This window comes from Rousettus aegyptiacus, unplaced genomic scaffold, assembly GCF_014176215.1.
Source record: "Rousettus aegyptiacus isolate mRouAeg1 unplaced genomic scaffold, mRouAeg1.p scaffold_m13_p_11, whole genome shotgun sequence".
Taxonomy (NCBI): domain Eukaryota; kingdom Metazoa; phylum Chordata; class Mammalia; order Chiroptera; family Pteropodidae; genus Rousettus; species Rousettus aegyptiacus.
Window position 1 is genome coordinate 11,579,187 of NW_023416286.1, and position 18,994 is coordinate 11,598,180.

The 18,994-nt window shown below is 41.9% G+C and overlaps 1 protein-coding gene across 1 annotated transcript in view; it reads left to right on the top strand.

The window, feature by feature from the left end:
- The first annotated feature begins 5,077 nt into the window (after positions 1-5,077).
- LOC107503950 overlaps positions 5,078-18,994 on the top strand; it is a 160,667-nt gene continuing 146,750 nt past the window's right edge. Inside the window, 1 exon segment of the mRNA XM_036229003.1 lies at positions 5,078-5,321. Within this exon segment, the coding sequence (XP_036084896.1) occupies positions 5,078-5,321 (244 nt within the window).

Here is an 18,994-nt window from a genome sequence, read left to right on the forward strand (position 1 = left end):
CTTCATCAAACGTGTCTGCACTGAGAGCATCATTCTTAGTGGCTAACAGCATTGCTAAAGCTAAGAAGCCCTTCGCTGTTGCTGAAGAGTTGATCCTGCCTGCTGCTAAGGACATTCGTCATGAACTTTTAAGAGTAGTTGCAATTCAAAAGGTGGCATGTGTTCCTCTTTCGGCTAGCACCATTACTAGATGAACTAATGAAATAGCAGAGGACATGGAGGCACAATTGTTAGAGGATTAATGAGTTACTGTGGTATGCAACCCAGGTTGACGAGTCTACCAATGTTGATGACAAGGTGATAATGCTTGTTTTCATGCCATTTATTTTTCAGGAGGATGTGCATGAGGATATGTTATGTGCACTTTTGTTGCCATCTGACACCATGGTTGCATTCAAGTCTTTGAATGATTACCTATCAGGAAAACCAAATTGGTCAATTGTGTCAGTATATGCATGGACAAAGCGACTGACATGACTGGACAGCTTTCTGGTTTCACTACTCAGGTCAAAGAGGTCACTTCTGTATGTGAGTCTATGCACTGTCATCCATAGAGAAATGCTGGCTAGCTGAAAAATGACACCTGAACTTAAAAACCTTTTGCAGGATGTGATTAAAATTATCAGCCACATTGAAGTACGTGCCCTTAACTCATGTCTGTCATGCAGCTCTGTGAGGAGATGGATGCAGAGCACACATGTCTCCTCTCATACACAGAAGTGACATGGCTTTCTGTCGGTAGATCACTGGACAGAGTTTCTGAGTTATGAGAGTCACTCCAGAGATTTCTTTTAGAACAATAGTTACCACTAGCAGCACATTTCAGTGACACAGAATGGGTCACAAAAAATGCTTACTCGTGTAACGTATTCAATCTGTTTAACCAGCTCAATCTGTCACTTCAGGGGAGAACAACAACTGTGTTCAAGTTGGCAGATAAAGTGGCTGCATTCAAAGCCAAACTGGGATTATGGGGATGACGAGTACACATTGGGATTTTCGACATGTTTCAAACATTAGCAGAGATTTTGAAAGAGCCAGGGCCTTCTTTCTCCCAGCTGGTGCATGATCACCTGTCTCAGCCTTCAGAAAAGCTTAAGCATTACCTCCCAGCCACAAAAGACCCCCAAACAGGTAAGGAGTGTATCTGCAACCTGTTTTTGAATAAGCCATGTGAATCAACTTTGTCCATGCTAGAAGAGGATCAACTGCTTGAAATCGCAAATGATGGTGACTTTAAAAGTATGTTCGAAACAACTTTAACTCTCCATACATTCTGGATTAAAGTCAAGGCGGAATATCCTGAAACTACCATAAAAGCACTGAAAAGGCTGCTTCCATTTCCAGTATCCTATCTTTGCGGAGCAAGGTTTTCTGCAGTGACAGTAACCAAAACAAGATTGCAGAGTAGACTGTACATAAGACAGACACCCTGGGTGTCACTGTCTCCCATCACTCACAGATGAGACTGCCTAGTTGCAGGAAAACAAGCTCAGGGCTCCCACTGATTCTGCATTATGGTGAGTTTTATAATTATTTCATTATATATTACAATGTAATAATAATAGAAATAAGGTGAACAATAAATTTAATGCACTTGAATAATCCCGAAACTACCTACTCCCCCTGTTCATGGCAAAATTATCTTCTATGAAACCCTGGCCAAAATGATTTGTGACCACTGATTTACTAGGAACGCTCATAGACATCTTCTGAGGACACTGAAGAGATAATTTAAGACTCTGTTGAGGAGTTTAGATGTAGACACACTCTCAGCCCCGTGTCTTCATACATCTGTACAATTCTGTCTTCCTTCATCTGTTCTCTTCCTGAGGAGGCTAAGTGTCCTCTACATAGACTGGAAGCCTATAAGGGATTGACTTGATGTGGTCAGTTTGCCTTGCTCTCACTCTAACAAGCACTCAATGTGTTTAACAAACACTCTTTAACATAAACAATAAGGAAGAGAAAACATGGCCGATCCAAGCTTGGCTCTTTGATATCTTTGATTAGTTCTTCCCTTGGATCCCTTGCAAGGGAACCCATGCTGTTCACCATGTTCCCCCAAGGAACTTGATGAGCTGTTTTTTGGGGACCAGATTTTCAACCTACGATTTTCCAAAAATAGTTCTTACATTGTGGAAGAGATGAGTATCTGGTCCCGAGTCAAGAAGTGTAAAAGCACAATCCATTTGGGGGAAAAAAAAGACATGGTTTGGTGGCTGAAGAATGAGAATCCTGTACATGACATTTAACTCAGTACCTGAGGCATGCTATTTTATCTTATGTTACAAAAAACTTAGGAAATGTTACAGCTGCCCAAGTACTGGGTTGTTCTCAAGATTTCTGCCTTCGATATGCTTTGGATTTTAATCCTAAGTATGGAATAACGTGGCCACAAAATCCTGATGTAAGCCTTTGGCTGTTCAATTGCATTTAGGGAACTTGGGACTTTCTTACATTTTGTTTCTATGTTGTCCTTTAAAATCATGTGCTATTCCTCTGCATCTTGTTCTAATCACACAGAGAACTCTCAGCACCATCCTTGGCTCTTCTGCCTCATTCATCCCAGGAAAACAAAGCTTTGAGTCCCTTCTGTTCCTGTCTCCTCCTTCCTGTCTTATTTCAATATCTGTTTTCACACTAGACTTTACACCCAGAAAATTCTCTCCCCCCACCACATAACTCTTTTTACCTTTAATCTTCCTATCTTATTCCACTTTTCAAACATCTTTTGTCATTTAAAGTCATTTAAAACACTTACATTTATGGACTTAGACATGATTTTGACAGAATAGGTAGATATGAGCTGGAGGGAGAGGGACGATGAAGGGTTAAAGAAGCCCCAAAATCATGTGCACATCAAGGTATCTGGCAGGCTTCTGGAGCCTCCCTCGTTCCCCCAAGATCAGAAGCTAGATAGGCAGGCAAGATGCTTGGTAGCACCTGGCACCTTCCTCACCCACCCCACCGCCTGTGCTCCCCCCAACTACATCAGTTAGCTACAGATGGCCATCATATGACCTTCCTCTGCAGGCGCTCAACTGGTGTGGGCAAAATTAGTTAGCTGAGCATGCGCCTACCCTCAAAATCTTCATAGGGCAGGCATATGAGTTCCCATCCACAAGCGGACACTACATATACCCCAGCCTGGAGTGGAAGGGTCTGAGGGAGGAGCAGGGAATTCATGCCATTTGAGGTAGGAGAGACAGAAGAAGAAAAAAAACTCTATGGCCCATATAAACCCTCATCCTCAACTTCTCAGCACTCTTAATCCTCTATTGAAGTGCCCACTTGGACTTCTCTCAACTGTGCTTTGCTTAATAAATCACTTCTGCTTGCTACTTTTTGCCCGCTGTTTTTCTTTAAGCATCAGACCTCCATGCAAATCTTCCATGGGGAATCCCTGAACTCTTACATAATGCAGACTCCTAAGCACTGGTGATGTTTTTGGCTGTGTGACTTGGATTGTGCTTAGTGTTCTGCACTATGGCCACAGCTCCGAGGCATGTCTGATCTGATTTCTGAGCTCTCTGCACTTTCACTCTCTTCAAATCTCTCAACTTTCATCTCCAGTTTCTTGTCTCCAGACATGATTCTTTCTCTTTTTCTCCTCCAGCCCTCACCCTCTCCCGATCTTTTCTCCTCTTTCATGCAATGCTTCCAAACTCTCCTGGGATCCCCCTGGGGTCAAAGTTTCTCTCTGTCTCATACTGCTGCCAGGCTCATCAGGTCTGTCATTCTCATCTCCTAGAATATGGGGTTACTGGCTGTGCTTGTCTCTGGAATGCAGCTACATGGCTATATCCCTGATCATTTTCCTTTGAAAATTTTCTTGTTGATCCCGATAACCAAGACTTCTCTTTCTTTGCCTGTCTCCTGTCTCACCTCCTCCACCGTACACCTCCTTTCTACCTGTGGGAAGCATGAGGGAGCTTGGAATTGGGCTGTATTTGGACTCTATGTAATTGTAGCATCATCCAACAGTACATTTCTCAGAGAGCTGAAATCTGTGAATGCCAGAGGCAACCTTTGCCTTTGACAGCAGCAGCTCTTTTTTGACTGCTTGGATTGGTCATTCTAAGGGAAGTTTGGGACACAATAAGGTGGGAAATACATGTCAATGTCAGGAGTAGGGATCTCCATTTCACTGCAAGAAGCCAAGCCATGTTTGGACATCAAACTTATTGAACTTCTCTTGGCAAGGAGGGTCCCCTCCTCAGTGGTCTCACAAGCTGCACCATGCTCCCTGCCTTGTTCCCAGCTGCCTTCAAACTGTCAAGGGCAAATGAAATACTTCTAGAGATTACGAAATGTACTCATAAATTTTCCAATCTAAAGAATGTTAATTGCTTTCTTTTCGGCTGCCATTAGAAATTAAGGTCACTAAGAATTAAAAATTCTTATGATAGAAAGGAAAATGTATATTTTTAGTAATAGAGGTATAAGATATGGAGACATAGTTTGAAGGAAAGTAGTTTATCCTGATGTTGGTTGTTTCTGAATGAGTAAAAAGAGGCAAACTGAAGGGACGCTGTAGAAGGTTTGTGAAGAAAAATCTTAAAAGACGAAATTTTGCATATGGTTAAGCTAAACAAGATTGTAAATAAATATAAGTATCGAAAGTAAGCTAATACAAAATTAGAGTTGGGTTTTATTCTCTCTATTAAATAAGATAGTGTTTCTTAGACGGTTGGCCTGCTACTGATATCATGGGAAAGTTTTCTGAATAAAAAACAAAGATTCCGTGCTTCTTCAAAATCATTTTCTGAGTTTTCTGTTGTCTTAACCAGTTTTCTGAGGCTTTTAGAATATATAGTAATAGTGATTCAAAGTTTGATGAGGGCCAAACAGTCCTATCTATATATTTTATAACTCCAAAAGTTGGAAGCCAGACCCCAAACCCCTCAGGCTGCCTTAATGTAGAGTGTTCAATCACCAGGATCAAGCAGAGGAGGAAAAGAAAGTGTAGGGAAAAAGCATAAATTTTAGCTGCCATAATGCAGGGACCAACTCGAGGTGACCCTAGGCAACAAAAACCTCTTGGGCCAGGAAGGCCTTGGCCTTGGTTGGCATCATGGGAATGGAGGTGCAACCAATGTGTACACTGCAGGAAGGAAGGGCACTGGAAGGGCGAGTGTCCATCCAGCCCTGGGAAGCTGGGGAGGGTGGACCTCCTCAGCCCTCTCCCCTCTTGGCTAGCCTCTCAACTGAGAGAACTGCTTCCTCTGATGGGAAGGCCCACGCACTTGCCAGCCCCACACTAGAGAGAGCCATCGCCATCATGATAGAGGAGCTTCAAGTCACCCTCGACACAGCATGTAGGAAAACTAAATTTTTACTAGATAGTAGTGCTACCTATTCTGCCTTGACCTATTCCATTGGGCCCTCTTTCATTTCCCAGATCACTTAACAAGTGTCCAAAGATTTGCATATTCAGTATCACCTACACACAGCCCAGTGGCTTCTATCAAGGTAGAAATTGCCAATCAAACCCTTAAGAGGACCTTAACAAAACTATGTCAGGAGATATCTAAGCCCTAGCTAGACTTATCTCCTATAGCTCTACTAAGGCTCAAAACCAATCCATAGTGCACCCTAAAACTCAGTGCCTTTGAAATACTTTGCTCTCCCAACCAACTACACCTGTGAGCCACTAGATTCCAGACTACTCTTCAAAAGAAACTGAGGGGTCTCCTCTACACCTCAAGATAAGGAATGAGTGCTATAGGAGTCGCTATTGGCTTTGAGATTTTATTAACTCTCTTACTTATCCTCTTATGTTACCCAGATCTTCTCCCCAGAGAAGCTATTTCTGTCCCTTACAACACAAACAGATAATATCTTCTAGCCCTGACAGGTTCTATACTTTAGTCTTACAAGAACTAACCCAACACTTGCTTGACTCTTTAGTAAATCTCTTCTCTCAAGCTCAATCCCTTCTCACCAGACTGGTTTTCCAACTTCACATGCATACTACCATTTCCCTAGTCCCACTTTTACTCTCATTTCCCCTCCTCCTCTTTGGGCCTTGTATTCTTAATCTCATAGCAAAATGTGTTTCTTCTGACCTAGAGACTGTCAAGTTCCAGATGGTTCTGACCTTTGGCTTAGCAACTTGTATCCCTGGGGATTTGCTGGGATTCTTAGACTCCGCTAGACCAGCCTTTCTGATAACCTCTTCTTCCCTCCCTTCAGGCAGAGAACCAGGGCGGGAACTCTGAAGGCCACTGCCCCTTTCAGCAGGAAGTAGTTACAGAGGGTTGTCCTCGCCCCTAAACCTGAAAGATTTCAGAGTTCCCAATCCTTGAGGGAGAAGGGTAGGTAGACAGGTAGATAGGCGCTGGAGGGAGAGTGACAATGAAGGGTTAAGGAGGCCACGTTGCAGGCTTCTGGAGCCTTCCTTCCTCCCTCAAGATCAGAAGCCAGATAGGCAGGCAAGATATCTGGTAGCACCTGGCTCCTTCCTCACCCACCCCATTCCCTTCCCCCAATCACGTCAGTTATCTACAGATGGCCGTCATATGACCTTACTCTTGGGGCGCTTGACTGGTGTGGGCAAAATTAGGTAACTGAGCATGTACCTTCAGAGTGCAGGCAAGTGAGTGCCCATCTACCGGCAAACACTACAGATGCCCCAGTTTGGAGTGGGATGGTCTAAGGGAGGAGCAGGGGATATGCTTGGTTCCAGGTAGGAGAGACAGAAGGAGAACAAAGAAACTCTATAGCTCATATAAACCCCTCACCTCCACTTCGACTTTTTAGCGCCCTCAGTCCTTTATTTCTTGCTGGCTTGGACTACTCCCAAGTGTGCATTGCTTAATAAATCACTTCTGCTTGCTAGTCCTTGCCTGCTATCTTTCTTTGAGCATCAGACCTCCACGCAAATCTTTCATGGGGATCCAAGTACTGAGCTCCCAAAACTTACACAATGCAGACTCCTAAATGCCAGTATTTCACCAATTATGACAGAAACATCTCCCTTAGCTTTCAGTACCTCGCACAGTGCCCACCATATACTACATGATCCATAAATATTTTTGAATAAATGAATTAAAACCTGCCTGTTTATAAAATAACTCAATTATAAATGTGAAGTGTGAATAATGGATGCATGATTGAGATGACAATATACATCAAAGTTGCATTAGGTTCTATTGTTGAAAGATTTTTGTAAATTATCTCATTTAATCCTCATAATAACTCCACAAGATAGGCACCATGAGTATCCCCATTGTCTAGAAGAAAAAAGAGAGGCTTGGGAAGATTTATAATTTTCCCAGTCACTTAGGAGTGGGTCATATGGTAGGTGTATGTTTACCATTTTAAGAGACTTTCAAATAGCTTTCCAAAGTAGTTTTACCATTTTCTCTTCCTACCAGCAGTGTTAGAAAGTTCCAGTTACTCCATATCTCATGGACAATTAATATCATCAGTTGTCTGGTAGGTATGAGAGCTATCTTGTTATAGTTTAAGTTTACATTTTACTAATAATTAATGACATTGAGACTCTTTTTGTGTGGTTATTAGCCACTTATATATTATCTTTTATAAAGTGTCTCTTTGATATATTTATACATTTTAAAAATTAGGTTGCTTGTCTTCTTATGAGTTGTAAGAGCTCTTTATATATTCTGGATACAAGTCCTTAAAAATCAAATATTTTATTCTACACTGTGGCTAATGTTTCTATTTTTAATGGTGACTTTTGAGGAGCATATGATACTACTATTGATAAAGTTTAAATTATGAACTTTTTCTTTTATGCTCATTCTTTCTGTAGTCTAAGAAATCTTTGCCTACTCCTAAATTACAAATATGTTTTCCTTCATTTTCTTCTAGAAATTTTATAGTTTTAATATGTATATTTAAGTCTATGATTCATTTTGATTTATTTTTATTTATGTTGTGAGGTACATTAATTATATGTTGTTGTATAACAAATTACTATAAAATTTGGGAGTGAAAACAATAAATGTTTATTATCTCATACAGTTTTTAAAGATTAGGAGTCTGGGAATGGCTTAGCTGGGTGATTCTGGCTTCGTATCTCTCTTGAGGTTGCGATCAAACTATAGGCCCTGGCTGCAGTCATCAGAAGCCTGACTACGCTGGAGAGGGTACTTCCAGGAATGGCTCACTCACATGGCTATTGTCAGAAAACCTCAGTTCCTCATCAGATAGGACTGTCTGAAGAGCTGCCTGGGTGTCCCCAGAGTAAATGACCTAAGCAAGAATGAGTGAGAAGGAAACCAAGGTGTCTTTTTTATAACCTTGTATCTAGAGCTACACACTATTGTTCGTACTTAATTGTATTTATTAAAAGTGAGTATCAAAGTCCAGACCACATTCAAGGGAAGAAAAATTAATTACATCTTTTTAGTGGAGGAGTATCAAATAATTTGTAGACATGTTTGAAACTACCACATAAAGTTCAAAGTTCATTTCTTTCCTGTATGGATATTCAGTGGTTCTACCATCATTTGTTGAAAAGATTTCCATTCCTGATTATTGGCATTATTAGTTCTACTTTCTTTTCCAGATGAATAGCATTTAAGGTTATATTTCAAAAGCAAACCAAATTGTTAAAAAGGTCAAGCCTACAGCAAACAATAATAAAAATTAAAGTTAAATATGTGTAAATGCAAATTTCAAATAATGATATTAATTTCTAATACTATACTTTTTACAAGTTTGCATTTTCAATTTGCAATTGCAGTAATTAATATAATTTTGAGATATTAATGTTGAAAGGAATCTGAGACATTAGCTAATTTATATTAATTGTTTTATGAATATAGAGGTAGATATGCTAAGAGATGAAATGAATGGCTCAGGAGATACAGCATTATTAGCCATTTTGTCTCCTGGCCTAGTAATATTTTTGATATATCAAAAGACTAAAAGTTCTGAACATGAAGAGTCATGAGCTTGGTCTCTAAAATTATCATGTCAAAATCCAGAAGAGGCATGTTTATTCACACCTAATTGATTACATTCTTGTCAGGGTCAGTCTTGTTCCTCCACTCCTTCCTTTATTGCCTTATTCTTTCTATTTCATCAGTCCATCCATGCATCCATGCATCCACTCACTTATTTATTGTTTAATTCATAAATATTTGTTGACTGTATTCTATGGGCTAAGCATTGGTCCAATTGTTTGGTGTTCAAATACTAAAAGAACAGTGTCTTCGTTCTCAAGAAACGTGGAGTCTAGCTTTTTCCTGTGAGCATTAAAGTGTCATTTCTTTCTGGAAGACCAGCTTTTGGATCACAAGGTCATATGTCTATCAGGTCATTATCCAGTATATTAGCCATAACAAATACCACAGACTGAATAGGAGGCTAACCAGCAGAAACTTATTTTCTCATAGTTCTGGAGTCTGACAGTCTGAGATCAGGGTGCCAGCATAGTTAAGTTCTGTTGAGGGCTGTCTTCTTGACTTGCATATGGCAACTTTCTTGCTGTGTCCTCACATGGTGAAGAGTAACTTCTTTTTTTCTCTTTCTAAGGCTACTAATCCCATCATGAGAGCCCTACCCCTAAAACCTAATCCAATCTTAATTAGGTCCCAAATGCCCATCTCCAAATACCATCACATTGGAGGGTAATGCTTTAACATATGAATTGGGGGAATGGGGGTGGGGAGAGATATCGACATTTAGCCATAACACCCAGAAACTGAAACCTCTGAGAAAAATAGAATTTCCTAGAATTATAAGTAATTGAAAATGCTTGCCAAAACTCCATGTAAAGGAACTATAGCAAAACAGAGGACTTCTGTCACTGGAGTGAATTCTTTTCCCAGCTTTTACCAAACTTTCTAAAGAAATCTGGAAATGAAAATGCCAAGATTTTGGTGGATTGATCACAGAATGTTTCACTTTTAGTTTTCTTAACTGGAATTAATATCATATATATTGAGTGTTTTAATATTTGTTAGATATTTATTTGAGTTACAAGCTGACAATTCATTCTGGCACTGGAATTAAGGTATTGCAATGGGGTACAAGCCCCCAAATTGCTCCTGTTCATGGTGAAAGCCTGCTTCCCCAGGAAAACGGTACTTTACGAAGTTTTACTCCATGCTTTGTATGATTCAGCCACCATGAGGCACGGAAGGAGGAAGGCTTTGAGATATACCATGTGACAGTAGTCCCCTCCTCGCTCCTGCATCCCAGGCTTTCGCTCACAATTATAGCTGCCACCAGCTATATTGCACTATATATGGTCATCCACCGACAACCCTCGCAAAGCAGTCAGACATCATTTCCTCTTTTCCTCTTAGCTAAAGTGGATAAAGAGTTTAAGTAAATCTTACCCATGGTTTTATTTCCACTTGGTGTAGTGCAGTCGAAGTATAAAGTCTACCAAATTGGGCTGCTGTTTTGATGATGCATCCACCTCGCGATCTCGTGATAAATACCAGGGGCAGCTTAATGGAGGGTACAGTGGCTGAGGCCACACTGGGTAGGGCGTAACCTAGGTTCTGCTGTGGATGGAGGATAAAATTTGAAGGTCAATTGGCCAGGTCATCTATTCAATGAACTGGAAGGAAGAGTAAAAATTAAGGGAATAAAAATGGAAAGTTTCAAACCTAATGTCTGGACTCATATAAAGGGCTAGGCAGTACAACTCTTATTCCAAACGAGGCATCTTTTCCTCTGATGATAGTTTGTGACATTCCCTTGGAGTTCTTAGTTATAAACACAGACACTGACTCTGGAAAGGAATTTATCAAATAGATATTGCATGCTCACAGAATTATTGAAAGAACCAGGCTTGAGACTTTGCACCCATAAATGAGGCCCGAAGCCACACTGTAGCATGGCCTAATGGCAGCAGTGCTCTGTAGCTGCCAGGCATTGGACAGGGCAACTTGCACCCTGCTGTCACTGGCCCTGGACTCTGGACACCTACTACCACTGTCACCAGAAGAGTCTGGTGCCTAACTGCAAGGGAGACTGAGAAAATGAATATCTTGCATTTTCAACTTCCCTGTGAGAGGTAAGCCCCAATTGTTTCTAAAACTCACGTGAGCTGAAGGTAGGGGAGGCAGAATTCACCAAATATAGGAACAGAGCAGAAACTAGGCAACTCTCTTAAGAAAAAAGTCATATTAACTGGAAAAGTTCTAGTTTCTGATGAGAAAAGAGAGTATAGGTGTGGAATCTAAGTGGAGCTGATGACTTGGGGGATTAACTAGGAGAAATGTTTTTACTCTAGAAACTTCTGGGAAGGACAGAGTTCTGTGGTTCTCAACCTTGGCTTCAATTAGGATCACCTGGAGAGCTTTCAAAAACTATTGCCAGGGCTCTGTTCTAGACCAAGTCAGTCAAAGTTCCTGGAACTGAATTATGTTTAAAATCTTCCTAGTGATTCTAATGTGTGGTTGGGATCACAAACTACTGAATTATATCTAATGCAGCTACAGATGAGACACAGGTGGGCTCTAGATATCATGGTGGGCAGGTGCTGGGACACAGCTGCTTTAAGCAAGTTTGGCATTTTTCTGATCCAGAGCTGCTGAGAAACAGCAGAAATAATCTTGTAACCCATTGCCATTTTTAAAGGCCTAACATGGTGCAGGCCTGTGAGACTTTTTCACACTTGACGAATACTGTTTCATGATAAATAAAAGCTCTCTTCTCAAGGCAGTGGAAGAAGGGAGAGTAAGCTAGCTGTGTAAGCTTAATCCCAGCTCCAGGGAGCCGAAGCTTACCACCCAAACTCACCTTCATTTGTCCCAGGTGACTCACTATTCTGCTCAAATGAGCTGTGTGGGTGAAGGATGAATGCAGCCTGGGTTTGGGCATTAGGACAGAAGAGATGTCCCAGTGTGCACAGCTGGGCAAAACCCTCCAAAGAGCCCAGGAAGTCTGCTCAAGAAACTCAGAGGGAGGCAGCAGCAGGAAGAGCCTTCCCCAGGCTGGATGCCATTGTGAATCACACAGACTTTCTGGCCCAGTTCAGCCTTTGGCTCAGCCAGGAAAGATTTGGAATACCAGATGATTCTATATTTATTTAAGAACACTACCTGGGAAAGAAGATCTATAATCAAAATGAATTTCCACAATGCTAAATTCGCTCCTTAATTTCAAACTAGATGGAAGATGAAAGAAAGTAATTAAGCAAAGAATGTGTATCAAAGGGCCAAATATTTAATGAAAAAGGTAACAGGTATCAATATTTGCCCTCCAAAGCAAATATCTCAGAGGAAACCTTTGGAGGATGATGAGAAAGGCATTGAGCACAGCAAGCAGAGTGTGAACAGTCCTGTCCCAGCTGCACCCAACCTCCTTCATGAGTCTCTATTTGCTGGTTAAGAACATGATGGATGAAGATAACAAAGGTGCTGTCTCTGCCCTTTGTACTGCTCCATTAGGTGGTTTGAATGTAACCTTGGAGAGTAGATTCTAAAGGACAGCATGGTGATCGATGCTCCTAATTCAATTCCTCGACAGTCACTGCCAGTGAATCCACCCAATTGCACACATGTCAGTGCCTGCTTATGTCCTCCCTTGCAGTGAAGAAAGTGGTTCTGGAATTCAAATTGACAACAGGAGCCTTTGGAGTGTTGTTTTATGGTTTTGGAGCAAATTATTGACTTCAAGAGCAATAGTTTTAAAAAGCCAGTAAGAGGATTGATGAAAATGCATGGTAATAATTAGGCTGCGGTAGTGCAGAGCTCTAAGGAATGCCAGCCTTCTAAACACCTCATAAATTGGAATAGAAGAAATGGACATCCAAATGATGGATGACTTTCTTTGATATTTATAATGGTAAGGTTTCTATTTAGCAAATAATTAAATAAACATTTATTGTCTATTATGCTATCTGCTGTTGGTGCTGCTATTTTAATATAAAAGAATAAGCATAAATAGTTAATTTCAATCAGAGTTAGTGATAGGGTAAGCAGTGAGAAATGAAATGTAGTAAGAGCAGGGAAGGCCAGATGAGCTGTAAGCTGAAGTCCATCCTGGTATTTTTACAGAAGGAAGTAACGGCATTCTCGTCAGTGTGTGCGTGTGTGTGTGTGTATGTGTGTGTGTATGTGTGTGTAGGGGATGGTGGATGGACCACAAGCAATTTGTTACCTATGCAAAAAAAATTGTTACCTATGCAGCCTACAGTGCAGGTCAGGAAGTGGTGGGTTTAGAGGTGGAGATCCAAGAAGGGGTGTGTCTCCATGGGCTTCCTATTGATATAGGGAAGAGGCATGAGAATTACGCAAATTGACAAGTTGTATTTAGAGCCTACAATGTGCTGCCAGACCACAGAAAGCCTCCAGAACAAAGAAAGATTCCTGCTGGGATAACTAATAAACTATTTACCCATACCATGAAAGGAAAACAGAAGAACAAAGCCTTTAAGTTGTACCTTACACAAAATAAACCCAACCATTCATTCCCTACAGGGAATCTACAGAACAAAGGCTGAGATTAATAACATGCATTTAACACTGCAACTCATACCATCAAAGGAAAATAGGAAAATAAAACCTTCAACTGTAATTCGTAGAAATTAAGAATCACATAAAAACTGAATTTCATGAGTACTTGGCATCTCTCATTCTCTGTCTGAAAGATCAGGCTCTGTCTATGGAAAGTTATTCTTCTCTGATATATTTTCCTTTTGTATCTAACTCTGGCCTGCACTTAAGTTCTTTCAAGGACCACCTCTCTCTCCATGCAGGACTTGAGTCCCCACTCAGGGGTATTCACCCTGTCCTGCATCACTATGCCAAGCTAGGCAGTCTTGGCTCCTTGGTACACCAGAGGACCTTAAAATTCATTCACATTAGAATCATTTAGAACCTGACAAACAGGACCTCAGCCATGTGCTCAAAGTCAGCATCAACAGTGAGAAATCATGTTGGTAGTATGTACCTTTGGTATGATGTGAGGAAAATGGTACTTTGCCTCTATGATCTTCTTCCCCAAATCTCATAGCCCCAGTCTGATGATGAGAAAACACCAGACGAATCCAAAGTGAGGGACAGCTATAAAACACCTGACCAGTACTGCTCAAAGCTGTCAAGGGAAAAAACTGAAAATGGGAAAAAAAAGAATCATTTAGAATTTTGCCACTCAAAGTGTGGTCCCCAGAGCAGCAACCTAGGCATAACATAAGAGCCTATTAGAAATGAAGAATATCGCCCCAGCCCCACCCCCCACACTGTCACTGTTGTAACAGGTGAAATTCAACTGGGTAAATTTGGAATCTAATTGCTTTATTAAGGAATTCATGAATCAGGTAGTATCCCATCTAGGATGCACCAAGAGGTTGTACAAAATGGAAGATTTTTATAGTAGGGTGAGGCAAGGGAGCTGAAAAGGATTATTTTTAGACCAGGATGTGGCAAGGGAATGGCAAGGGTTTCTATCATGTAGATTACCTGTTTTCCATGGGGACTGGAGAGGGCCTTCCTGACAGATTGGTGTTGACCCAAAAATTTCAGTCGGGTTGGTTAAGATTATATTTCTGAAAGAGGTTGCAACAGAAATTTGGCCAAGTATTAATTCTAGGTTTTGTATCATGGGCTTTAGCACTGTCAACATAAGAAACGTCCAAACCTATAGAATTTAAATGAGTTTATTTGAGCCAAACTGATAACAATTGTCGGAAAGCAAAATCTCAATTGATTAAGAAAATGTCTCAGAGATTGGCAGTTTTACAGTTTATTTTACACATTAAAATCAAAGGAGACATAAGGAGGGTTACATGAATCACAGGTGGTAGATTAGGGAGGTGGGAGAAAGCCGGGAAATCTCTGGGATTGGATAAAAAGTAAAATGGAGAGGCACAAGCTTCTTTTACGTTGGTGGGTACAAGAAAATTAATAATTAACATTTACGGCACACAGATATGGTATTTGGGAATAAGATAACAATGTGGAGTTCTGTGGTCTCATACTCTGGTGCAATCGGGTGTACCCTGGGGGGTTTGGACAAGAGGGATTCCTCTGACATTCCGAGGAGATGTCATTTTAGATGCACCAAGACAATAGATTGGCTCACTTAAAGTAACCATTAACCTTTATCGACAAAGCTACAGGCTCAAGATGTGAATATCCACCACAACCCACTTTTACTTAGGAATTTTTATGTTCAGACCATTCTAAGTGGTTAAGTTGAGTCTCTGTGTTTGTAGGACCCGCCATGCTGGCCTTCCCTGAGCTTGCCAGGTTTAGTATGTGGTACTTTTTCATCCACAGCACTAGTGATACCATTTGGGGCCTGTGGTTTTCGTTTTAACACTGAAGTAGAACATGCATTTTCATAAGATGATCATATATGAACAGTAAAGTTCTCAAACTCATCTAGGGAACTTGTTGAAAAATAAAGCTGCTTTCATTCTCAGAATTTGGTTCTCTAGAACTCAGACGAGGCCCTGGAGCTTGCTGCTCTAATAAGCATTTCAAGTTATTCTGATGCGGGTAGCCCAGATTTTAAAAAAAAACCTGTGCCCAGGCCTTACCAACTCAATACATTAGAATCTCATGGGAGGAAAGCCAGGAATTAGCATGTTTTAAAGCCCTCTGGGTGAGGTATAGGTACGATTGAGAACCATTGGATAAAAAAGTCAGAAGCAGGGAAGTGGCAGGGTCAGATTTTCAGTTTCAATAGATCTCTACTTTTTTTCAGTCTTTCCCATCTATTATCTCAATGTTCCTTGACCTTTGCTTCTGTACTATTGTGATTTAAAATAAGAAATACATATTTGATCTCCATCTGCTCGTCTGGCACATAGCCCCTAAAACCCTGTTAATTTCCTACATGAGAGCCATTGGGGCATTTTGTGTAATAATATTTAGTTTTGTTTGCAGTTCCTGAAATAGCTCCAGAGAGATAAAGAAGAAATGGTGTTTTTGTTATTCATAACAAACCCCTTTCAACCAGCTTGAGTTTCTGTTAAGGAAGGGACTTTTGGAAAGCCCCTCTGGATGGGGGCCAGGGGAACCAACCATGTGATCAGTGGGCTGGAAATTTTAGCCTCACTCCCAGCTTCTGAGAAGGGGAGGGGGGCTGGAGAGTGAATTAATCACCAATGGCTAGTAATTTCATCTATTATGTCACTGTGAAGATGTCTTAATGAAAGGAAGTCCCAAAAGCGCAGGCTCAAAAATCTTCCTGGATGGTGAACATGTGCTGGTGCTGGGAGAGTAGCTTACCCAGGGAGGGCATGGAGCTCTGTGCCCCTTTCCATGTACCTTGCCCTGTGCACCTCTTCCTTTTATTGCTCCTAAATTACATGTATTTATAATAAACAAGTAATCTAGGGAATAATATACCTAGGTCTGGGAGCCCCTCTAGCAAATTAATCAAACCTGTGGAAGGGGTCATGGGAACCTCCAATTTATAGCCAGTCAGTCATAGGCACAGGTGACAAACTAGACTTGCCATTGGTATATAAAGTGACGGGGAGCAGTCTTATAGGGCTGAGCCCTGAACCTGTAGGGTATACACTAACTCCAGGTAGATAGTGCTGGAACTGAGTTAAACTGTTAGACACCCAGTTGGTGTTACAGAATTGCTTGATGTGGGAAAAAATCCCACACATTTGACAAACGGAAGTGTCAGAAGTGAAGTGTTGTTATAATAGACTATTGAGAAAGAGAAGACACAGGAGACACGCAGGAAGAGTTTTTCTCAATAGTGTGATACTAATTCTATCAGACTGCAAAATATTGCCAAGAAAACTTACTAGTTATAAGGTCATCAGTTAGCTTCAAAAGGTGATTTTGTGGTGGCTGAAAAATTGACTCTTACTGAAAATTACTGTTTGACTATCGCTATGGGCACGTAGGCCTTTGGTTATAGGAACATAACATTCTAAACAAGCTTTCTGCTTCTGTAACTCCGCTTACATGCCTGACCTATGAGTTGACAGGTAGTGAATAGAAGATAGCCTTTTGTGTTTAGACAGAATGAAGAATGGGATTTGGGGTTTAAAAACCCTGTGCCTCTACATTTTGGGGCTGCTTAATTTGGGGTCTACATACCCCTGGCAGACCCAGCTGGCTGAATAAAGAGTGTTTCCTATAACTAACTCACTGAGTTCTGGTAGTTTATGTGTCTTTTGGGGGCTGGCGGCTACAACATTTGGAGGCCCCAGCGAGATCTCAGGGAGTGCCCCTGAGATCTAAGACCAGACTGGCCTCCGAAGTGGTTGCTGTCCCTGTTACAGATTCAAAGCGGTAGCCAACCTGAGATGTTCGAAGGCCCTTGAATGCTGTGACGGAGTTACTGCAATTGTCAAGGACGTAACTTTTAGGATACGCTCTTTATTCCTGGTCCCGACGGGAATCTGGAATCTCCGAGGCCTCGGCGTCTGGATAAAATGTACCTTCCTGGTTCTGTTGACTGGTTATTGGGGGTTTGCGGAGAGACTGGACGCAGTCATATGTCCCGGACCATGGCCAGGCTGTGGGACGCTGCCTCCTGTGCCCTGTTGTCGGGTTCTGTTTATTGTCTCTGGTCCTGTCTAGGTTGTAAGTGGCGGACTTCTCTGGGTCCACATGTACCTCAGTAATTGTTCTCGTCTGAGTGTCTGTCTTGTGTTTTCTGTTTTGTGTTTTCTGTTTTGTATTTTCTGCTCAAGCGATGGGGGGAAGCCTGAGTTCACAGAAGACACCCTTGGGGCATCTCCTGCGACATTTCAAAGAAGGGTTTGTAGAGGGAGCTGACTATGACATAAAGTTTTCTTCAGGCAGACTAAGGACATTGTGTGAAGTTGAGTGGCTGTCATTTGATGTAAACTGGCCTCTGGAGAGCTCTTTTGACAAGGGTTTGGTGAGGAATGTTTAGAAGGTTGTCACGGTAGACCCAGGACATCCTGATCAGTTTCCCTACATCGATCAATGGTTAAACCTTGTTCAGAACCCTCCTCCTTGGCTCCGCCGGTTTGCCCTTTCTCTGGGGGAGCAGGTTTTAGTTGTGGGAACCCTGAAACATGCAGCAACTGAATCTCCTAGACAGCCCAGTTTCTCAGTCCTCCAATCTTCACCGGAAAACAGTGACCTTCCCCTACCCTATAATTCAGGACAACAGAGGCCAAAGGTAACCCTCACCTCTTCGGACGGCCAGGAGGTAACCCCTATGGGCCTCTTGCTCCCGCTCCGGGCGGGGCACCAGCTGATACCACCACCCCGGCCATCCTCCCCTTGTGAGAAGCACCACTCCAGGGGCATTACACAGACATGCCCTTTATTGTTTACATGCCTTTCTTGACTAGTGCCCTGTATGACTGGAAGGCACAGAATGCACCTCTCTCTGAAAAATGCCAGGCATTAATAGGACTCTTAGAAAGTGTCTTTCAGATTCACTGCCCCACCTGGAATGATTGCCAACAGCTTTTAATTACCCCTCGGAAGAATGTGGATGCATTCTGCAGGAGTGAGGAGAGTTAAGGAAGCAGGGGAACAGATTGAGGAGAAATTTCCCTCCACCCACCCAGACTGGAGACACAATTCTCGGGCAGGGAGAACGGCATTAGATCGGTACCACCAGATGCTAATTGGGGGAATGAGGATAGCTGCTCACCAGCCAACTAACCTTTCTAAGGTAACTGAAGTTATACAGGGAGGGACCTCAGGAATCCCCTGGAGCGTCTCTTGAACAAGGCTTACCAGGTATATATCCCCATTGATCCTGAGGCCCCTGAGAACCAACAGGCAATTAATATAGACGTTGCTACTCAGGCAGCCTCTGATACCCAGTGTAAATTGCAAAAAATTAAAAGGTTTTGCAGGGATGAATCTGTCCCAACTTGTTGAGATCCCCCAGGAGGTGTTCAACAACAGGGAGGCACCAGATAACCACAAACGTATGGCTCAAATCCAAAGCTACTGTCATCGACCCAGCCAATCTGTTGCCAGACTCAGACCCCAAGAACCCCATTCATAACTGCATAGATTTCACAGACGCTGTGTATTCCTTGCGGCTAGACCTCAAAGACACCCCTCTGCCTGAGGCTGATGAAGTTCTGTTC